The 24,790-nt window shown below is 37.4% G+C and overlaps 1 protein-coding gene across 8 annotated transcripts in view; it reads right to left on the bottom strand.

Moving 5' to 3' along the window:
• Positions 1-24,790, bottom strand: part of NCOA1 (nuclear receptor coactivator 1) — a 304,667-nt gene that overhangs the window by 53,882 nt on the left and 225,995 nt on the right. For all 8 annotated transcript variants that reach the window (XM_087960167.1, XM_026671522.2, XM_087960171.1 and 5 more), the window contains one exon: positions 3,822-3,916. In XM_087960167.1, the coding sequence (XP_087816293.1) occupies positions 3,822-3,916 (95 nt within the window). The remainder of the gene's footprint in view (positions 1-3,821; positions 3,917-24,790) is intronic.

Here is a 24,790-nt window from a genome sequence, read left to right as displayed (position 1 = left end):
AGAGAAAATCTGTTCTTCAGACATTTAAAATCAGAAGGATCTCAATGCAGCTGGCCTAAAACAGAGTTCCCCAACCTTTCTGGCTTTGTGGCCCAATGGGGGTGTTAGAAGAATTATCCTTCTGGGTTCAGTTCTACGTGGGGAAGAAAGACACTGGAAACATGATGACTGCTTGGAAAGATGGTTTAATGGTGGACAGGATCACATGCCTTGGGTGAAGAAATAAGGAAAAAGGGCTGAGATGCTGAGAGTCCCTTATAATCTCTGTTGGGCCCCACCTCAGAGTTTCCTGTTCCTGTGCAAGAAACTGGCTGTCAGACTCCCAAGGGCGAGGGTCTTAGCTAACTTTGTAGGCTTTGTCTGGACCACATGGCTTCACCTGAGTGCTGGCTGATGCAATCTTCCCAGGCCAGGTGGTGAGATGGGCAGAGGCCTTTATTATGTAGAATATTCTAGCCTAGGCCTTAATGGCCCGCACATTAACAAAGGTGTGTGTGTGGGGGTGAGCTTCTGCCTCTCTGAGTTTCTGCTTCTGAGTTTCTACTTCTCTTTCTAAGGGAAATATTCTGCCTTTTTAATATTTCCTAGGATATTTCATTTTTCTAGGAGAGGGGTGGGTGCTAACTTCCTACAGGGGGTGGGAGTGAGGAGAGAGGAAATGGTTCCGCATGTGTGGTAGGGAAGTGCACATACATAGCTCCACTTGTGTGAGCGGCAGACCTGCCACTTCCACGGCCTGGTTCCGAATGGCTCAAGGCCCGGTAATGGGCTGTGACCTCAGGGGTTGAGGACGCCTGGCCTAAAATATTCTTATGCAAAGATGAAATGCTTAAAGGGCACATTCCTTGCTAATTAGGATGGGGCACCTTTGAATTCCTAAGAATGAAAGAAACATTGGAATCGCTGCAGAAGTAGGACAAAGTAAAGTAGAATCTAACTAACACAAGGTATGGCAGAATTCTGATTGCTGTATATTTTCTAAACAGGATGGAGTGACTTTCCTTTGGTATAGTTGAGGATGCCTAAGTGCTGCCTGAGTCATACAGGGTTGAAGATGGTTTGGACTGCCCCTTCATCATTCAAAACAATATATGCCCAGACCCAACCACACACTTGGACATTTCTATCAGCATTTGTTTCTCTTTTTAGTATTGCTTTTGCTAGGGAGACATAATTTATCTGGCTCTGCGCTCTTTATTTTGTACTAGTAGAGTGGTTCCTTCTATATTAGCTGCTGGAAACAGGAAGTAATTTCAAACCAAGCCAATCCACTCTCCACAACCTTCCCCTCCACCCCAACAAAATTAGCCCATGGCTTGCAGTTTCACTGAGTCACAGTTGTCTGTTGCTAAGCAACAAGAGGTTTCTGCATTACATGCTTCTGAGTGGAAAGTGCAGCTCCTAGGTTCCTGTCTAAATTATAATTCCTCCCCCTTTAATTTTCAGCTGTTTTAGGACACTACCAGTCTCATCATAACAAATGTGCTATGATTTTTTTTGAATTTGGGAAATACTATAAAATGTACATGAATAAATCATACAGGACAACAGGTAAAGAAAAAAAAAAGTGAATAAACAGTTGAAAACAGTGCTGAATGAATGTAAATCAATCTTAGTTAACGTGGTCCATCTGACGCTTATCTAACCTGAGACTGATCATAAATAATCTACTTCCAGATATTAGGAATGGAACTAATTTTGCTGTTAAATGTAAAAATTCAAACATGCATGGTACGAGCAATTGGTGAGTATGGAACGTGGATCACAAGAAATATCAAAATAATCTCTGAGTTCTTCCAAGAGATGGTTCCCCTTCTTTAATATGAATTTTTTTCCTCAAACTTGTTAGCCTGGGAGTTTGTTGATACATTGCATACACCTCCTAGAAGGTGCCAAGTGGACAGAATGTGGCCTTACTTTTACCAAAAATACCGATAACTGCTAATTTAGCCTACACATCCTCCATATTGTTAAAAAGTGAAAAATGAACAAAGCTATGATGGGCAGCAGAGGTCAATTAGCCATTCTAGTAATGACCTATTATTTATCTAATAATTAATATCACCCAATTCAAACAATATGGCATATAGAATTTTGAAACCTGATTTATAAAAGTAATAAATTGCAAAGGGTATGACAGAATGAAAGTAAATAAAGAAAAATAGATACATTGTGTGTCTGAAAAATTAGGAAACAGTGGAAGAAATACAGTATATCTGTTCAGAGTGAATGTGGCTTGATTTTGTGAAGCAGGGTTAATGAATACATGCATAGAAGGTAGCTTTATTTTTGAATGAAAGGTATGAAAAGCATATCAGAAGATATGCACTAGTATCATCTAGGGTACTGTCAGGCAGAGGTGGTATTCAGCAGGTTCTGACCAGTTCTAGAGAACCGGTAGCAGAAATTTTGAGTAGTTCGCAGACCCGGCAAATACCACTTCTGACTGGAGATTTTACAGTATCCTTCCCCTGCCACACCCACCAAGCTACGCCCACAGAACCGGTAATAAAAAAAAAATGAATCCCACCACTGCTGTCAGGGTATATGAAAGCAGGAATTCCTAGGTTAACGATAGTTACATATTATGCCCCAGGAAATGGGGAAAATGAAAGAAGCAGAGACATATTTTTTGTGGGGGAAACTGTGCAATGTTCTGAATGAGCACAACATAGGAAAAGGATTATTCAACCAAGTGACATGAATGGATGAGGTAAATAAGGACCTGAAGCAGTGGCCTAGAGGTGGAGCTCTTGCCTCACAATCAAAAGGCTATGAGCTCGATCCTAGGTAGAGGCTAATATCTGGAATAGACTTTTCTGCACAAGCAGGGGGTTGGACTAGATGACCTCTAAAGTCCCTTCCAACTCTGTGATTCTAAATGAGACCAGAGATATAGAAAAAAAAATATTAGGACATTTAGAGATTGAGAATGATGACAGGAGACAACCTGCTTTGAAAGAGCTCTCTTTGTTTTGAAGCCAAATATTTTCCTTATATGTAAATGAGATTTAAAAAGCCGTGATGAATTTTATTGCTTATGAAAAGTGTTTGGGAGAATGAGTGAAAGCCACAAGATTGAGAGAGGTGCTAAACGTGGGACAGTACAAAAACAAAACAAGAACTGCAAGAAAAGAAAGTAAGAGTCTTATAAGAGTCTTTGTGGCTTTTTCTCTCAGGGTGGCACAGAAATGTTAGTAGTGGTAGCTTTGGAGACAGGCAGAAAGGAATCCCCCCCAGGAAGGACTGGCTGACCAGCTGGAATGGGTTGGGCAGCAGATGGAGTCTGATGATTGGTTCCAGAACTGGAGAAGTTGCTACATAGTTTCCTACAAGGAGTCATGGATAGCATGGCAGCTTTACTAATATTACTAATCAGAAGAAACATAATTGGTTGCAATGGGAACTGGGTGCTACAGCCAGCCATGCAGTGCTACATGAAATAGATAAGTGAATAATCAATGCAAAATAAATACTTCCAGGTGATAATAGGCATAGAATGAATGTGGGTCAAAAATCTGTTTGTGACCACTGGGTTAAGTGAATGCTGCAATGGTCATAAGTGTGAAAACTGTCATATGTCACTTTTACAGTGCTGTTATAACTTCAAACAGCCACTAAACGAATGCCTAGGACTACCTATAATCCATCTCCCTAACATCTTTCCTTTAGTCTAATTAGTAATTAGTCCCAATATGAAAGTTCTACAATTTCTTATGCAAATACCTACTTTCTATTTTACAGCAAAATTTAAAGGAAAACTCTATTAAAAAAAAGTTGCATTAGAAATACGTGGAGCAGCTGTTTTCTTAAGCACATACCTCAAGAAGAAGAGGCCCAAGGGATTCCTTTTCAATCACTCCTTGGCTGCTGGATGAGATATCAGACTTCTGAACATCATCATCAGCTGTTTTTTCTACAATGTAGAAAAATACACTTTTGAGACAAAGAGAATTTACTTTCATTTTTGAGTACAACTTAGCCGTTCCAGGAAAAGTCTGTAGAGAAAGCATAACAAATGTTTAAATCATGTTTGCCAATAAGGTCAGAGACTAGAAATATGCCAAGAAAAAAAGAGGAAAAGAAACCAGAGGGGCACTGTCTAGGAAGGAGGGAAAAACAAGGGCATTCATTTGAAGTCAGAGACAGTCCTTGTTTAAAAAGAGAAACGGAAGATCCCTTTTCTTTGAATTACTGAAGCAGGGTCACTAATTAGGAAACTCATAAAAATTGGTCCACAAATAGGGAAAAGCAGGAGCCAAGAAGATCTTGGAACAACAGTTGGATTGAGGATGTTCTCACAAAGAGCCAACTGTTGAGCTGCATGAAAGTGAATCCAGCATTATTTCATTCCAATGATTTTTGCTCATGCTGAGGATCTGATTGACCATTTAGTAGGAATGGAAACTAATCTCCTCTACAGCATTCCCAGCCTTTTGAGCTGTGCTGAATTAACATTCCCATTATTCAATAGCCATGTGGCATGGCTTTTGGGAATTATAATCCAACCCATCTGGAGGGGGTCTCTGGTTGGATAACGTTCTTCTAAAGATAGCTTTCTTCTGCAGTATGTAATTTAGCTCAAAAGCGAGAACCCTCTGCAGGCAAATCACATGCTGTAGCTTCTTTCTTCTAGTGGCATATGATCAACTAACTTTCAGACTAATCTGGGGAAATTATGCAAAGTGAAAAGAATACATAGCTTTATCTGTAATTATGACATAGAAAGCCATCTGGATTGGGGATGGTTTTCAATGTTCTTCCAATTCTGTGATTCTGAGATCATAAAAACATAACTATCTTAACTTTTGCTTCATTTTAGGGAATGCCGTAAAAGCTGTGGAATAGACATGGGAAATGCAGTTGGGATCCTGCTTAAAACCTGTCCATGAGTCAGGAAAACAGTCTAAAATAATGTTGCACACAGTGAACATCTCTGTTGTCATGCCAATTTCACTGAATTACTGTTTAGAATTGTTGCTGTGATTTTCCATTGTGAATCTTTAATTGGGATGTGGAATCCTTCTTCAAATTCAGCAAAATAGTTTCACACTGCACTTTCACTTCTCTTATTCAAAACAATCAGCTGGTAGAATGAAATACTACTGTCTTCTCCACTGTGTCTAAAACATATTCCCAACCCACATTTTCAAGAATGTAGTGTGGGCATTCAAAGTATATTTTATGAAGTGAAATTATTAAAACAGCCAAAAAACATGTATCTCCATCCCCCAAACTAAATCTTTATTTAATATATAGTTTCTCACATCAGATTTTGGGAATTGACAATTTAACAAGAAATTCAGGAAATTCCACAATATGAAGTACCTCTTGGAATTCTAGTCTGGAGATCTGGGAGTCCCAGGAAGGATATTCTCATTTGTATGTCTAGTTTATGTACATGTATGTATGTATGTACATCTAGGTATATTTAGTCTACTGAAAAGAAGGACTAGAGGTGACATGATAGCAGAGTTTCAATATTTGAGGGGATGCCACAAAGAAGGGGGGGGGGTCAACCTATTTTCCAAAGCACCTGAAGGCAAAACAAGAAACAATGGATGGAAACTAATCAACAGAGAAGCAACCTAGAAATTTCCAAACAGTGACAGCAACCAACAAGTAGAACGGCTTGCCTTCAGGGGTTGTGGGTGCTCCATCACTGGAGGACTTTAAGAAGAGACTGGACAGCCACTTGTCTGGAATGGTATAGGGTCTCCTGCTTGCGCAGAGGGTTGGACTATTAGAAAACCTCTAAGGTCCCTTTCAACTATAATGAAAATGATGGTGTTATTTCCACAGGGAAGACCTCCTTCCCACTGGAACTTGTTTTCCGAGACTGTAAGCCATCAATGCTTTTTGGAAAAATGATGAAGATGGTGATGGTGAAACATGAAATAAATGCATTTAGGCTCCAATAGGCTTATGGTAACAATGTTGTTTTATTTTATTTTTTAAAAACAAATCCTATGTACTTCCACAAAATCAGAAAGGGGGAGAGAAAATAATTTTAAAGAAAGAGCAGCAAAACATTGCTTAACCTTGACAGTGATTTTCAACAGATCCAACCTTCCAAGGGGGTGCTGCAAATGAAGGAATAAGTGTGTCAATGGTGCTAACTGTGTATCTGCTGCTTTGCTTAAGAAGGGCAAGATGCAAAATCCAGGAGTCAGCTATAAAATGAGAAGAGCAGAAACTGATGGCACAAGCAGAAACCTGGAGGTGAATGGAATTAGGCCAGCATCAAGTGGGAGAATTCCAGGAAACTGCCTGGAGTTTTTCCCTCCCACTCTCCTGGACATTTTGAATTTTTAAAAAGTGATTTATGCAAACTAAATAAGTTTTATAGCTATATTTTGAGGCAAATGTATCAAATAAAAAAGATAGAAGAGTGGTCTGCCTGCTTATCATTTTGTTTCTCAGTGGTAAGGTATGACTGTGAAAGTGGAACCATAAGGAAGGCTGAGTGCCAAAGAATTGATTGATGCTTTCAACGTGGGGTGCTGGAGAAGACCCTTGAGAGTCCCTTGGACTGCAAGGAGATGAAATCAGTCAAATCCTAAAGGAAATCAACCCTGACTGTTCTTTGGAAAGACAGATACTGAAGATGAAGCTCAAATATTTTGGCCATCTAGTGAGTAGAGAGGACTCGCTGAAAAAGACCCAGATGTTGGGAAAGACTGGAGGCAAAAAAAGAGAAGGGGATGGCAGAGGATGAGATGGTTAGATAATGTCACCGATGCAATGAACATGAATTTGGGCAAACTCAGGAGACAGTGGAGAATACAGAGGCTTGGTGTGCTATGGTCCAAGAGATTGTGAAAATTCATACCTGACTTAGTGACTGAGCAACAAAAAGATGAGTTTTGCAATAAATAGAATAGAATAGAATACTTTATTGGCCAAGTGTGATTGGACACACAAGGAATTTGTCTTGGTGCAAATACTCTCTGTATACATAAAAGAAAAAATACATTTGTCAAGAGTCAAGAATCATAAGGTACAACACTTAATGATAGTCATAGGGTACAATAAGCAATCAAATCATACTAGGAAACAGTCAATATAAATCGTAAGGATACAAGCGACAAAGTTACAGTCATATAGTCACAAATGGGAGGGGATGGGTGATAAGGATTGATAAGAAGTTTAAAAATAATAGTAGTGCGACTTTGTAATAGTTGAACATTGTTGAGGGAATTATTTGTTTAGCAGAGTGATGGCTTTCAGGGGAAAAACTGTTCTTGTGTCTAGTTGTTCTGGTGTGCAGTGCTCTATAGCGTCATTTTAAGGGAAGGAGTTGAAACAGTTTATGTCTGGGATGTGAGGAGTCTGTAAATATTTTCACAGCCCTCTTTTTGACTCATGCAGTATACAGGTCCTCGATTGAAGGCAGGTTGGTAGTAATTGTTTTTTTGGTATTATTTGGTAGTAATTGTTTTAAACTACAGAACTCTCCATTCTGTCCTTAGTAGTTCCTTTTAGTAATCTTGGGATCAAAAATTTAACCAAGTCTCTACTTCACAAATGGCAGATTTTCCATAATGCAAATAACTCAGGGGAACTCCTGATTAAGGTGCAAACATTTCCCAACTTTCATTTCATATAGAGCAACCAACTATTCTACCTCATTTTATTCAACTTTTCAGGTTGAATGAATGAAGCAATACTAAGATTTGCAAAACAGTAAACTTTCAGGAAAATAAGTGTGTTATATGCAAAAAAAGTAGTGAACCAACACTGTGTAATATTATTATGTCTTGTCATGAAAAACTAGGATTGTGCCTCTAAAAATCTGAAATCCCTAAAAATTTGTAAGTTATCTGATTACTCTTTGAATCTGACAATAATCATTCAAATAAATACTTCAGTGTCCAATTATCCCTTTTCTCTTTCCATAAACTGCACCTAACTCCCTTGTCTCAAAAATATTTGCATATTTAGCACCTCTGCAATCTCTCATAATTGGGGGAGTAGACAGGAGAGACACACAAAAGTTGTAAATAGCAAACTACACAGTTGAAGACAGGCAGCAGACATTCAAGTGATTGCTCATGACAAAGTCGGGATTAACAGGACGGCAAAACCCAGAAAAGCAGTTCATTGAGTAAAACAAAAGTATAGTACTAGTAAAAGGTTGGAAGTCAGGAAAGCAGTCCACAAAGTTAAGTGTCAGACAAGTGGAAAAAGAACAAGCAGTCATGCAAAGATGCTGCTTCTGCACTAATCCATAGCAAATGGAGCTTTTAAACAAACCAGCTAGAAATACATCCCCACCCAGCCTAGAAAACTCTTTATTACTTAGTTTACATTTCTAACAAGCACTGTTTCTTATTCAGAGTTTGCTGAGTAGCCATCAACTTCAATTCAATTAACACCAGTAAACTATTACAAGGAACCCCAAGTTTTCTTTATAAAGGAGCAAAAGAAATGCCATTCTCCAAGCATGGCTACTGTTGGCTGAGGAGTCATAGTTCCTTGTGCTTGAATTAATGTCCAATTATTTCCCTGCCCACACCCCCATGTTATGTTCCATGCTGTGAATATGATTTTCTGTAAAAAAAATCTCATAAAGCTGTGTTTCACCATCCAGTTTTTACATGCTACCATCAACCCCCTCCCCCAAAAACAAACAAACAGAAAAAAAAATTTTATTGATATCAATAGGTGATAGTTTTATATATGAATAAAAGAATTTCCAGGGAGATTTTCCCAAAAGTATATGTGGCAATTATATTTTTTAAAATGCTTTCATGGGCCCACTGAAAGTTTTTCTGTTAATTTCTGTTAATGTCTGGAATACTCTACCCGACTCTGTAGTTTCTTCCCCAAACCCCAAAAACTTTAACCTTAGACTGTCTACTATTGACCTCACCCCTTTCCTAAGAGGTCTGTAGGGGGCGTGCATAAGCGCACCAACGTGCCTACCGTCCCTGTCCTATTGTTTCTCTTATTCTTCTTTTATTTTTCTTATATGTACCCATTTCATGTATTCAGAACTATGTATACATTTATACTTATCTTGTAAACAATTGGCAAATCAAATAAATAAATAAATTTAATTGTATGCAAGAGGGAGGATATTCAAGGAACTTTCTAAGGGAAAGGGAATTGTTTTAGCCCTCCCTCTCTGCTGTAACAATCCAAACACTCTCCTGTATGAATTAAGATTATGGGGGGAAAACCTTCCTTTGGCATCTTTGTCCATTCTTGAGAATACATGTCCTTGCATTGTTTCTCTTCTCTTTTTAAAGTTGCTTCATAAAAGAAGCTTAAACACTGATTAGGATAACCCTATTGTACATATGTTCATACTTAAAGCCCTGTTCTGCTCATAGAAAAAAAAATACAGCTTAATTAGGCAGGGCTGACATGCCAGAAAACAAATTGGCAAATACTTTCTGCCAATTCCAAGTTATGGAAAAATTATACTTACATGTGAATACAAGCACAGAAGTTGACAACTAATGTCAGTCTTAGGAAAGGAGAGAAATATTATTAGGTACTTTGCTGCAGAGTCTATATGAAATTAAGACTCCATAGTATCAAATCTCATTATTAATTACTTTGGGAGAATAATTTTTTACTTCAAGTGCAAAAACTGTATAAGGTGTTAGGTGTTACATGCATGAGTAATCTTAGCACATATATAGAATACTTCAATCATTCAAGGTGATTCAAAGTAGACTAACATTATAGCCTCCACTTGCAGGTTAAAATATGCTGCGTGCTAATACTGTTGTATCTAATAACAGCTGTACTGAGCTCAGAAAATTCTATTGACAACCTGTTGCTTAGAAAATGCCTTGAGACTAAGAGCCAGTTCCTTTTCTTGCAAAGCTGCTATACATCTATACATGTAATGTAGCATATGCAGATATTAGGCACAGCTGTGTCCTAGATACTCAGGATATACCTAGACAGCTTCTGAATTGAGCTCACTGCAGGCATTGGCACCAGATACACAGCAGTATGGCAGAGAAGACTGAGTGATCCACCTCCATCTGCTGAGCCCAGTAGTTTGGACTTCTGGCACAAGGGAAAAAACATAGTTTCATGTCAAGTGGGCTTAAAGTAGGGCAGACCATTTTGTCAAATCTTTTTTTACAATCAGCAGATTCTATAAAGCTGTTCATAGAATCTAGCCCAAAAGAATCTTCATAGATATTCATACTCAGCTACTCATCACAGAGAAAACCAGCCTGTAATTGTTCTCTTCCAAAGGTTAATTCTTTTCATGAATGGAATAGTCTATCAACTCCCTTAAATCTTGCTTGAAGTGGTACAGTCCAGATGCATGTTTATTAGCTTTTCTGCTGTTCTGGGAGGGCAAAGCAACAACAGGAGAAAAAACTTAAGAACTAAACATGCAGAACAAGCAATAGCTGGAAGCTCCTCATGCTATGGGCAATCTTGGGAAGCAGCCAAACATGGATAGAATTTTCAAGTGCATGTTTTAAATCAACAGATAAAGAGATAAGAGAAAATGTTAAGACATGTAAAACAATAAAATGCAGCTGACCACTTGAAACAGACCCTGCAGGCATGATATTCCATTTGTTCTAACAGCAACATACCTCCACCATAGCACCCTGCCCATCTCTTCATTCAGAGGATGGCCCTAGTCCAGTACAGACTCTTACTAAGCAGCTACGAAGGCAACAAAACACAACTGAATGCCTCTCCATCAATGCAAAGCTTTAATTTTAGTTACCTAAAATATAATGTAACAGTCTGTGATGTGTTTAGTTGATCAAGACCTTGATGCTACAGTTATAGTCATTAGTAGCTAATAAAGAATCAGTGTAGCATAACACCTAGGAAAGAACAATTGCCAGAAAGACAACTACCCTCAGTGGCCAAAGGAATAAATTGAGATATGTTTTTATTCCATAACACAGTTCTCACAAACCTTAGGTGAAGTAGCCACCTGCTTTGAGATTTAGATAACTACAGGGAGGATGTTACAGGTATATTTAGTGTACACTTTGCTAGTGGGCTGAGGTAGGGTAGAAGATATCAGTTGCCATGTGGAAATTATTGTACTATCAAGCGGCCTGCAGGAAAAATCCCAATGAGCTATGTTTTCATAGTGTTTGCTAGACTTTTTATTATTATTAAAGTGTCTATTTTATTTGTAAGTCACTTGAATCTACTGTAACTTGAACAAAGGATATAAATAATCCAAATAATGCAATAAACATATCAGTATCATATTAATGTCTCTGTATCAGCATTTTCTACTAAGAGGAAACAGGTGAGTCCACCCCCCACCCCCAGTTACACAATCTCAAGGCAGGTAGATTACTCCATCTGCTGTATAAAAGAACTGGGCAATAGAATAAGAATTCATCATATTGGATGGTATGTATTCTGGTCCAGGGGTGGGATTCTACCAGTTCAGACCAGCTGTTATGATTCTGTGCAGTTCGGAGAACCGGCAAATCATGCCACTGGCTGGCCCCCTCTCCTTCCCTCCTGTCGGATTTCTTGCTTTCTAGTTAATCTAAATCACTGTTGTACTGCTTTGCCTTCACCCAAAAGGCTTCCCTGAGGCCCAGTCAGGAATGGTATTCAGGGAGTTGGAGGGTGAGGAAGAAGTGACCAGAGAGAGCAGAGCTGAAGCTTCCTTAGGACTGAAGCTTCTATTTTTCAGTGCAGACTCAGGCAGCAGATTGCAGAAAGGTAGATCAGTGAGTGACTCTGTGATTCTGCAAGCAACTCAATCTTCTTTGCCTGATTTTGGGTAAAAGTTGCTCTCTTTTTTTTATAAAAAATTCAATATTTACATAAATATTCACAATATTTACATACAAGCCACTCCCAGCCAGTCACATGACCACCAAGCCACACCCACAAATTAGGCCATGCCCACAGAACCGGTTGTCAAGAAATTTGAATCCCACCCTGTTCTGGTCCCTCTATTTTCTTTCTCTTGCTATCATACAGCTGCTTCTCTTCTTTTCAAATCAAGTCCCACCAAAATATTCTGACTTTTAATAGATGTAACTTTTCTATTCTACTCACAAATCCTAGGAAAAGAGGAGAATATATTGAAGAAGACTTGATTTTCAGTTATGATCCTAAGAGATTGTACTCAATTCTACGGCCAGGGCTCATGGACTGAAATGCACAAGTGGGCTTGATGTACCAGCAAATGACATACAGCTAAGGCCTCAGGGCAATTTTTTTTTCTTCTAGAAGAAAAAAAATGCCCAAGGCCTCTTAGCAGAAATTCTGTACTTTTTATCGCATTGTCACCATTTGACATATCAGAGCTTCCACAAATCTGCCTCTGAGATGCCCTGCAACTCTTGGACTTCCATAGGAAATGAGATAAAATCGATGTGATGATTCATTTGGTCAAAAGGTAAAAACAGAACTGCCTCCATCTCTATTTGTACTGAAGAATCTTCTTTATTCTTCATTTATTAGCAAATAGCACCATGGCATTTTTTTTTATAAACGTTTTTTTATTTTTATAACAACAAAAACAAACAAATATAAAACCTTTCTGTTCAACAGTGTGTCAGTTGGGTACATATATCTTTGTGCACATAGTAACATTCTCATACATATTTTACTTATATGTTTATAATCATTCTAATCAGTATTTTATATCACATGTATCACTTGTTATCCCTAACATCGTAATTATTGACTTTCAGTGATATATTTCACATTCATTTTCTTTATCTAACTCATTTGTTTATCGGTAATGATATATTATACTGTACTTACATATTTTAATTTCTTACTCTTCTATCCACCCATTCATAAAATAAATTCCAAATTTTATAATAATCTTTTTCTTCTTGTTCTCTAATTGCCATTGTCAATCTACTCATTTCTGCACATTCCATTATTTTCTTAATTATTTCCTCATCCATCAGAATTTTCTCATTTTTCCAATTTTGTGCAAATACAATCCTAGCTGCTGTTAATATATTGATAATCGAATACATTAACTCTTTATTGTAACCCTCAGGCAAAATTCTCAATAAAAATGTCTCTGGTTTTAAATCTATACGCTGTTTTATAATTTTCTCCAGCCACATGTGTATTCTAGTCAAATACTTTTTAGCTTCTGTGCATGTCCACCACATATGGTAGTATGATCCTGGTGACTTCTGACATTTCCAGCACTTTGCCGACTTATCTTTAAACATCTTAGCAATTCTCGTTGGGGGTACATGCCACCTGTAAAACAACTTATACAAATTCTCTTTATAGGCCATTGACATAGTTAATTTATAGTTTCTAGACCATAATATCTGCCATTTATCCAAGTCTATTCCATATCCAAAAATTTTCCCCCACACAATCATTGATTTTTTTACTTGTTCTTCCTCTAATTTCACTCCTAATAAATAACCATATAATTTTTTGATCAACTTCTCTTCAGTGCCTGTTAGGATTTTATCCAATTCAGTTAATTCCTTATAAAACCCAGCCATCTACCATGGCATTTTTGAATAAATGATTTTATGATCTTTAATTTCTGAGTAGATACAGATGAACAGAGTTGAAGGGACCTTGTAGGTCATCTAGTCCAACCCCTCGCCCAAGCAGGAGACCTTACACCATTTTTGACAGATGGCAGTCCAGTCTTTTCTTGAAAGCTTCCAGTGATAAAGCTCCCACTTCTGAAGGCAAGCTGTTCCATTGGTTGATTGTTCTCACTGTGAGAAAGTTTCTCCTTATTTCCAGGTTGAATCTCTCCTTGTTCAGTTTCCATCCATTATTCCTTATCTGGCCTACAGGTGCTTTAGAAAATAGCTTGACACCCCCCCCACCCACCCCCGTGGCAGCCCCTCAAATATTGGAACACTGCTATCATGTCTCCCCTGGTCCTTCTCTTCACTAATACTTTTTGTTCTCATTCAACTAGCTGTGTTTTCTTCAGCCAAATATATTCTGGTTGTATTTATTTGTATGATTTTTATACAATGTTAGAGCTGTTTTGAGGAACAGTCATTAGTCAGGGCTATGGCATGTTCCCCGAGTAGCAGAGGCATGAAGCATTTTCTCCATGTTACTTCTAGTCCTTGTCAACAAGAGGGGCTAAGAAAGCTGATCCTTAGATGTAAAGACTGTACTCTGTCACAGAGGCTCTGGCTCTTCTCTATGAAGACATTGCTTGAATTGATTGCATTAATTGCTTGACATTGGCTATAAAATACTGAAAACATATTATGCTTAAAGATTTGATTTCTCACAGGGATAAGGAGGTAGTCACATTTTTGCATATTTTTATCCTTTCTGGGGCCCCTTTGTATTCCTGAGAGTTAGGAGACCTTCTAGACCAGTGGTAGTCAACCTGGTCCCTATCAGCCACTAGTGGGTGTTCCAGCTTTCATGGTGGGCGGCAGGGGTTTTGTCCCCTACTTGATAAATCACCATTACTGTGGAACCGGTGGGTGGTTAGAAAATTTTACTACTAACAGAGATACAAAAGTGGGCAGTAGGTATAAAAATATTGACTACCCCTGTTCTAAACCAATGTATGAGGAGTAGGAACAACTTCTAGTGGAAGGAAACTATTTACAAAGGCTCAAGATCAAATTAATTCCCTGAAGCAAGATATTCCATAGGTTAGGTGCAGCTACAGAAGCAAAGCCTATCCCGAGCAGATATTCTTAAGCTATAAGAGGCACAAAATATACCCTCAATCGAATCTGTAGGATTATTTACACTGTATGAGATGGAAAGAACCGTATCTTATGCAACACATTCCTCAAATTGGAGAGATAACAACAAGAATCTATACCACACTTAGGGTCTAACGTTGTTTTACTGACAAAACCAAAGATTAATGATTCTATGATAGATCCAAGGATTCACATTCCCCCCACCTTATACTTTCCTCATTAAACTGGAAGCCCAGAGTCCAGTGTTTTGTGTATCTCAGAACAGCACTTGTAGAGCTTAAGTGGAATCCTTAGCAAAATATTTTGTAAGAGAATAGCTAGATACAGTTGCTTTTATATATTATGTTATTATTATATTTAGAAATCAGACAACTGTTCATACTGTACTAGACTCTTATGAAGCTAAAAGGGCTGGTTATATGAACGGTTACAGAAAAAGTTATGTCGCATTGACCAAATGTAATCTGGAGTGCACTGATTGCCTACTGATATATTACTTCTAAAGAAATGTGGTTCTAACTGAATTCCCACTTTTTTGATGTCATTTTTCTCTAGTTGGATAGTTCTCCACTTCATCAAAACCCAGTCCTGAAAAAGGCATATACAATTGCATACAACGGCATATACAATTGCCCTAATCTTGAGAGGCATAACAATAAATCACAAGATATTATGCAGAAGGCTAACTGAGAGGCAGCATTAGTTTGAAATGTCAGAGTCAAAAACAAATGCTTTCATGTTCATGTCCTTTGATCCTTCTTCCATTGACTGGTCAGATATGATTAGAGTGTCATAACATGGCTCGAGTAAATTAGGCTTTTCCCTTTATAATGATCGCTTTATCCCTTCAACTTAAGGCCTCTAAAAGACATGAACTTGAAAGATCAAATTTTGATCCAGCCAGTCTACTGCATTCAAATTAACATAGTGGGTGTTAGCCAAAGAGTAGCTGGTTTTATTTCAAAGCTCAATCGCTTCAAATGCTATCTGTTCTTTCATTATGGTTTCTGGCTCTGATAAGAGAACACTCAAGTCATATAAACATGCAATTCAACGGGTTTCCAAAGTTAAATCAATGACATTTCTGATTACTGTATTTTCACTCTATTGGCCATAATACCTATGATCTTTCTCTGTATAATCTGATATAGAAGAATTAAAACAATTAATATGTTTGAGTATGTGTGTATGTGTGTATGTATAAATTTTCCTTACAGTAGTTAAGAATCTAAGAAGATTCTTCACTTTAAAATTATATTTTTATAAGCCAATGGTTTTAATTTCAAAATTTCAAATAATCACTAAGCAATATTTAGTTTCTCCAATTGTGAAAGTGTAAGATTCCCAACAAACCTGGGCATACGGTTTATAGCAAACAAAGTATAGAACTCTTATTAACTTCTATTGACTTCAGTATTCCACTTATTTATTCATTCTATTTGTAACCATAAGATATTATTTGTAGCAGAGCTCTCCTCTGATTAATCTCTGAAAGCCTCCTAATATTGATGGCTGTATCCATCCCTCGACTTCCACATTCAAAGACAGGTCTTAATTACCATTTGTTACAGAACAACAGTGGAAGAGGGCTACCACTTCAAGTACACAAGCCTTTTAAATATACCTGTAGGGACATTCTGAGAGGTTGATTGTAGGATTAAATGAGCTTTCAGCCTGAGCCAATAGGATTCTTGCTACTATGTTCTTTACCAACTGAGTAAATTACAAAAATGAGAAGAGAAGTGGATTTATAAGATAAGAAATAGAATAAATACTACAGTATTTAGTCTATTTCTTATCTTATAAATCCACTTCTATTTCTTATTTTTGTAATTTACTCAGTTGAAGATTTGTTGAAGTGTGCCTGTCACAAAATACCACTCTAACCTGTTCATTGTGATACATATTCATATGCAAATTCATATATAACTATGAACAAGAAAACATGGTAACAGAGATCAAAGGTGGAAGAAGAAAACAGAGTGCTTCTTCTTATGTCCAAAATCAAGAGCAAATAACAGAACTAACTAGGGCAAACCTAACAGCATGGTCCCATTCTTCTTCTCCACGTGAGAACTTCTCAGTCAAATAATGCATTAAGAGAATTTCTACATATCTCCTGGAGATAATACTGAACCATTTCCCAAGCAGGAACCAGCCCAGATGGTTGCTAAAGGCTTTCTTGAAAGATCTGGCATATGATAATCCAGGGTAGGAATGACTGAAAGTTGAAAAAATCCTGGTTTAAATATAATTTAGCAATAAAGTCACTAATACGTCAAGGCCCCCTATTTAATAGAATAATATTCTATCAGTTTATCTTATAGGGAAGCGCTGCATTGAAATGAATTACACAAAAGCATTGCTCAGCTGCTTTGATTCTTTTCAATAAACTTATAAAGATCAGAAACTTTGTCTGAATAAGAATAGCTCTGGAATGCCATATTTTGTGCTCACAAGTGGATTATATACTAGCATAATCTAATCATAAATCTGCAAAAACTGCACCAGCCTGGAAGGGGAAAAAGAGAGAGGTATTTACGTTGTTCATTTATAGTCTCCCCTTTGGCTTGTTCTATATTTAACTGTCAACTAGACTGAAACTGTCAGCAGAGGTATTAAAATTGTATTGACTTGCTTTATACGAGGAAGAGCTATATAAAAATAAACACATGCAGAGAAAAGTGCCAGTGTTGTTGCAAAGAAGCATTTTATGGCAATGAATGGAGTCTGTATCTGAAACCAATTCATGATAGAACCCAAATTCAAAGGTGGAGACAGGGAGACTAGTTTTATAGATGAGAGCAGCAAGCCGGCTCTACTGTATTGAAATAAAGAGGTGGAAGAATTTGTCAGCTCACTGGAATTCATGACCCAGAGAAAATTTTTTACAGCTCATTTAAAAGGGGACTTACAGTGCAGAAGCATGTTGGAAAAGCCTCTGATATAATCAGTGGGCTCCAGGTGGGTGGCCAGTGAGTTCATAAGTTAGGACATTCAGCAACATCTTAGCAAGCACCAGTGTGGGGGCAAAGAACCTATGTGACCAAACGAAAGTAATTCATGTAGACAATACCTTTTCTTCATCAATGTGGGTGACTGAAAGAGAAAAGCAGTTAAAGCCAGTAAGAAATATTCCTGCTACTGCCATGATCTGGTTTCCTGTAATGACCAAGCATAAATCCAAAGAGAGAAATAAAGAAGAGATAAGGGGACTCAGAAGAAAAAACTGAAACCCAGAGAGGCGTTGGTTCTGGATCCTATTACACAGAACTTCAACCACTAAACCAGGGCTGTCAAACTTGTGGGCAACAGGCCGGATGCATCATGCACTGGCCACACCCATGCCCGGTTTAGCGAAGGGAGAAAAGTCGTGATATGTCACGTGGTGATGTGAGTTTGACACCCCTGTACTAAATGATCTTCTGAATCTGACAGACCTGAAACTGAAGCCCAAAAGGGCCCAATCAATCCTCAGCCCAGAGTAACCCCACTTTCCCATGGGACCTGTCCAGGGTTCTGAAGGATCAGTCGAACTTGTTCTTGAGAGTAGCCTCTACTTGGTGATGCCTGCTTCATGTCATTGCACTACTTGATTTCTCAGTACATATTGAAAGGATAGATAGCCTTTTTACGCCAGTGACACATATGAAATTGTGTCACTGGCCTAAAATGTGCTCATACAACAATTGCCATACACAAAACACCTTTTAAAAGAATGCAAACTAGTCCATCAAGATGTTCTATAATCCCACATGGTCTCTCTGGATTCCATAATAATTCCAACAAGCTTATATCTCTTAGCTCATGCTTTGCCACACAGGTTTATCCCTAAATTTCAACACTGAGCATCTGATTGCACGTTGGGAGATGTCAGGGAGAATGTTTTCTCCTCCAAATCCCACATTTCTTAATTCTGTTTTATTTTATTTTATTTGCTCAATTTCTGTGGCTGCCTGTGGCTCCTATGAATTCATCTCACTGCAATCAACAAGGAAAGTTTCTCGAAGCATTCTTAAATTCCAAATCTGGTCCCTTCAAGATACATTTCATTGTCTCTAGAACACAACTGCTAAAATTCACTAGCCATCCATTTAACTGGATGATCTAAAACTAATAACATGATAAAGCATCCAGTTTGAGTATCTATTCATTTCCAAACCATTCTTCGAGTTGTAAGTCTATACTGGTAACTTCTTTAAATATTCCCCTTCCTGTTACCTCCAGTGCTTGAAATCTTGCCAATTTCTGGACACTTTTAAAGAGGGGTGAAAAACAATATGATGAGATTTCCCTTATTGGTTTTATCCAGAACATGAAACTGCTGAGTACTTTTTAAAGAGTGCATTGATTTGTACAATTTTTGATCTCCCTTAGACTAAAAGGATAGAGTGGAACTCCTTTAAAATTCAATATGGCTAAACTGATGAGATCAGCTTTAGGCTGACAATCAAGCTTTGGTGAGATCACCATCTAATTTTAGGTATGACATAGTCTTTTGTGCTACTAAATGTTAGAATGAACATTTATTTCAAATCATTTATTTCATTTAAAATTAGGAAAAATTGACCGAATGAGCTGCTCAACAGTGAAATAGGCTGTCTTGAAAGCAGTAGGTCTTCATTTGTAAGCAGAAACTGGGACAGTGTTCTATTAAGATAGCAGTAATAGAGAATTTCTGGCTGGGGGCTGTAATAAATTATTTTTGAAGTTTCTTCCAACTTGAGGTCAGAAGTCTAACAATCAAATTTATGCACAATGATTATGATTTTCTTTAAGAGATGGTCAGGAAAATGTTTGCGCAGTTTGAATGATAAAGAACACTGGTGATAAGAGCCTTAAATTTTAACACAAATATAATTCTAGGTATTAAATAATGAGATAAATTGCATTGTTATTATTGAAAAACTTATGAACTAGCATGCTGGAGAAAGAGCCACAAGTTATAATTGACAAATGACCTTTGAAAACCTAGTACATTCTAGATGTGTTGGATTACAAATACTGTTATAATTAGAATTGTAAACCAACACATTTGGAGAGAATCAGGTGGGGAAAGTTGTGTTAGTATTTCATTTCTAAAACTAGCCAGTTGGATGTTCTTATTCTTATTTTTATTCCTATTCTTATACAAAACATGATGATGTTGCAAGTAAAGCAACTTTGCAAACGTGAACCTCTCGTGATAAAAGAGGCCTATGTCTAATCTTTCTTTTAAGCCAAGTGACTATGGAAATTATATAAGTATTGTCTCACCAAACTCTTTTTAGCAATTCTACCATGTATCATGAATCAATAGGGAAATAAGAGCTATATGAAACAAGAATGAGAAGAAATCCCAATTGCTATACTCATACATTTAATGAACCATGATTACTTCCATCCACCAGGTCCTATTTTTTATTCAATTGTACAAAGAACCACAATATTGCTGTCTTTTCTTACAGTTAAGATACTGTATTATCATGGCCCAGTTCTCAACAATGTCCTCATCTGAGAGGAATTTACCAGTATTGCATATAGCATTTTAATCAGATTACAGATGCATCCAACTTTGGAATGTAGTTTTCTTCACAATTTAATAATAAGTTGGTTTCTGCTAAAACATGTCTCTTTTGTTTTCAGTGTCAGAAATGGAATAGGTTTACATGCTATGGTTCCCAAATCCATCTCAAATGCAGAGACAGCCATTTGTACAAGGATGATGGCCAAATGGTTCTTAATGCTTTCCACAGTCACCACTTTTTGCCTTAGAAATACACATTCTCCTTGGCAATTTCATTTTAGGACTTATTTTTAAGACCACAACATTGACCACAACATGATTGACTTTGTCTCAACATACGTCACACAAAAATCATCACAACAAGGAATCCCCAATTATAACTTCAAAAAGGCAACTCTGATCTTATGAACAACAATCTTATAAAACCCAGCCATCTACCATGGCATTTTTGAATAAATGATTTTATGATCTTTAATTTCTGAGTAGATACAGATGAACAGAGTTGAAGGGACCTTGTAGGTCATCTAGTCCAACCCTCGCCCAAGCAGGAGACCTTACACCATTTTTGACAGATGGCAGTCCAGTCTTTTCTTGAAAGCTTCCAGTGATAAAGCTCCCACTTCTGAAGGCAAGCTGTTCCATTGGTTGATTGTTCTCACTGTGAGAAAGTTTCTCCTTATTTCCAGGTTGAATCTCTCCTTGTTCAGTTTCCATCCATTATTCCTTATCTGGCCTACAGGTGCTTTAGAAAATAGCTTGACACCCCCCCACCCACCCCGTGGCAGCCCCTCAAATATTGGAACACTGCTATCATGTCTCCCCTGGTCCTTCTCTTCACTAATACTTTTTGTTCTCATTCAACTAGCTGTGTTTTCTTCAGCCAAATATATTCTGGTTGTATTTATTTGTATGATTTTTATACAATGTTAGAGCTGTTTTGAGGAACAGTCATTAGTCAGGGCTATGGCATGTTCCCGAGTAGCAGAGGCATGAAGCATTTTCTCCATGTTACTTCTAGTCCTTGTCAACAAGAGGGGCTAAGAAAGCTGATCCTTAGATGTAAAGACTGTACTCTGTCACAGAGGCTCTGGCTCTTCTCTATGAAGACATTGCTTGAATTGATTGCATTAATTGCTTGACATTGGCTATAAAATACTGAAAACATATTATGCTTAAAGATTTGATTTCTCACAGGGATAAGGAGGTAGTCACATTTTTGCATATTTTTATCCTTTCTGGGGCCCCTTTGTATTCCTGAGAGTTAGGAGACCTTCTAGACCAGTGGTAGTCAACCTGGTCCCTATCAGCCACTAGTGGGTGTTCCAGCTTTCATGGTGGGCGGCAGGGTTTTGTCCCCTACTTGATAAATCACCATTACTGTGGAACCGGTGGGTGGTTAGAAAATTTTACTACTAACAGAGATACAAAAGTGGGCAGTAGGTATAAAAATATTGACTACCCCTGTTCTAAACCAATGTATGAGGAGTAGGAACAACTTCTAGTGGAAGGAAACTATTTACAAAGGCTCAAGATCAAATTAATTCCCTGAAGCAAGATATTCCATAGGTTAGGTGCAGCTACAGAAGCAAAGCCTATCCCGAGCAGATATTCTTAAGCTATAAGAGGCACAAAATATACCCTCAATCGAATCTGTAGGATTATTTACACTGTATGAGATGGAAAGAACCGTATCTTATGCAACACATTCCTCAAATTGGAGAGATAACAACAAGAATCTATACCACACTTAGGGTCTAACGTTGTTTTACTGACAAAACCAAAGATTAATGATTCTATGATAGATCCAAGGATTCACATTCCCCCACCTTATACTTTCCTCATTAAACTGGAAGCCCAGAGTCCAGTGTTTTGTGTATCTCAGAACAGCACTTGTAGAGCTTAAGTGGAATCCTTAGCAAAATATTTTGTAAGAGAATAGCTAGATACAGTTGCTTTTATATATTATGTTATTATTATATTTAGAAATCAGACAACTGTTCATACTGTACTAGACTCTTATGAAGCTAAAAGGGCTGGTTATATGAACGGTTACAGAAAAAGTTATGTCGCATTGACCAAATGTAATCTGGAGTGCACTGATTGCCTACTGATATATTACTTCTAAAGAAATGTGGTTCTAACTGAATTCCCACTTTTTTGATGTCATTTTTCTCTAGTTGGATAGTTCTCCACTTCATCAAAACCCAGTCCTGAAAAAGGCATATACAATTGCATACAACGGCATATACAATTGCCCTAATCTTGAGAGGCATAACAATAAATCACAAGATATTATGCAGAAGGCTAACTGAGAGGCAGCATTAGTTTGAAATGTCAGAGTCAAAAACAAATGCTTTCATGTTCATGTCCTTTGATCCTTCTTCCATTGACTGGTCAGATATGATTAGAGTGTCATAACATGGCTCGAGTAAATTAGGCTTTTCCCTTTATAATGATCGCTTTATCCCTTCAACTTAAGGCCTCTAAAAGACATGAACTTGAAAGATCAAATTTTGATCCAGCCAGTCTACTGCATTCAAATTAACATAGTGGGTGTTAGCCAAAGAGTAGCTGGTTTTATTTCAAAGCTCAATCGCTTCAAATGCTATCTGTTCTTTCATTATGGTTTCTGGCTCTGATAAGAGAACACTCAAGTCATATAAACATGCAATTCAACGGGTTTCCAAAGTTAAATCAATGACATTTCTGATTACTGTATTTTCACTCTATTGGCCATAATACCTATGATCTTTCTCTGTATAATCTGATATAGAAGAATTAAAACAATTAATATGTTTGAGTATGTGTGTATGTGTGTATGTATAAATTTTCCTTACAGTAGTTAAGAATCTAAGAAGATTCTTCACTTTAAAATTATATTTTTATAAGCCAATGGTTTTAATTTCAAAATTTCAAATAATCACTAAGCAATATTTAGTTTCTCCAATTGTGAAAGTGTAAGATTCCCAACAAACCTGGGCATACGGTTTATAGCAAACAAAGTATAGAACTCTTATTAACTTCTATTGACTTCAGTATTCCACTTATTTATTCATTCTATTTGTAACCATAAGATATTATTTGTAGCAGAGCTCTCCTCTGATTAATCTCTGAAAGCCTCCTAATATTGATGGCTGTATCCATCCCTCGACTTCCACATTCAAAGACAGGTCTTAATTACCATTTGTTACAGAACAACAGTGGAAGAGGGCTACCACTTCAAGTACACAAGCCTTTTAAATATACCTGTAGGGACATTCTGAGAGGTTGATTGTAGGATTAAATGAGCTTTCAGCCTGAGCCAATAGGATTCTTGCTACTATGTTCTTTACCAACTGAGTAAATTACAAAAATGAGAAAGAGAAGTGGATTTATAAGATAAGAAATAGAATAAATACTACAGTATTTAGTCTATTTCTTATCTTATAAATCCACTTCTATTTCTTATTTTTGTAATTTACTCAGTTGAAGATTTGTTGAAGTGTGCCTGTCACAAAAATACCACTCTAACCTGTTCATTGTGATACATATTCATATGCAAATTCATATATAACTATGAACAAGAAAACATGGTAACAGAGATCAAAGGTGGAAGAAGAAAACAGAGTGCTTCTTCTTATGTCCAAAATCAAGAGCAAATAACAGAACTAACTAGGGGCAAACCTAACAGCATGGTCCCATTCTTCTTCTCCACGTGAGAACTTCTCAGTCAAATAATGCATTAAGAGAATTTCTACATATCTCCTGGAGATAATACTGAACCATTTCCCAAGCAGGAACCAGCCCAGATGGTTGCTAAAGGCTTTCTTGAAAGATCTGGCATATGATAATCCAGGGTAGGAATGACTGAAAGTTGAAAAAATCCTGGTTTAAATATAATTTAGCAATAAAGTCACTAATACGTCAAGGCCCCCTATTTAATAGAATAATATTCTATCAGTTTATCTTATAGGGAAGCGCTGCATTGAAATGAATTACACAAAAGCATTGCTCAGCTGCTTTGATTCTTTTCAATAAACTTATAAAGATCAGAAACTTTGTCTGAATAAGAATAGCTCTGGAATGCCATATTTTGTGCTCACAAGTGGATTATATACTAGCATAATCTAATCATAAATCTGCAAAAACTGCACCAGCCTGGAAGGGGAAAAAGAGAGAGGTATTTACGTTGTTCATTTATAGTCTCCCCTTTGGCTTGTTCTATATTTAACTGTCAACTAGACTGAAACTGTCAGCAGAGGTATTAAAATTGTATTGACTTGCTTTATACGAGGAAGAGCTATATAAAATAAACACATGCAGAGAAAAGTGCCAGTGTTGTTGCAAAGAAGCATTTTATGGCAATGAATGGAGTCTGTATCTGAAACCAATTCATGATAGAACCCAAATTCAAAGGTGGAGACAGGGAGACTAGTTTTATAGATGAGAGCAGCAAGCCGGCTCTACTGTATTGAAATAAAGAGGTGGAAGAATTTGTCAGCTCACTGGAATTCATGACCCAGAGAAAATTTTTTACAGCTCATTTAAAAGGGGACTTACAGTGCAGAAGCATGTTGGAAAAGCCTCTGATATAATCAGTGGGCTCCAGGTGGGTGGCCAGTGAGTTCATAAGTTAGGACATTCAGCAACATCT

This window comes from Notechis scutatus, chromosome 1, assembly GCF_049901735.1.
Source record: "Notechis scutatus isolate UNSWTSFEM ecotype Mainland chromosome 1, rNotScu1.2, whole genome shotgun sequence".
Taxonomy (NCBI): domain Eukaryota; kingdom Metazoa; phylum Chordata; class Lepidosauria; order Squamata; family Elapidae; genus Notechis; species Notechis scutatus.
This window is presented reverse-complemented; position numbering and strand designations above follow the sequence as displayed.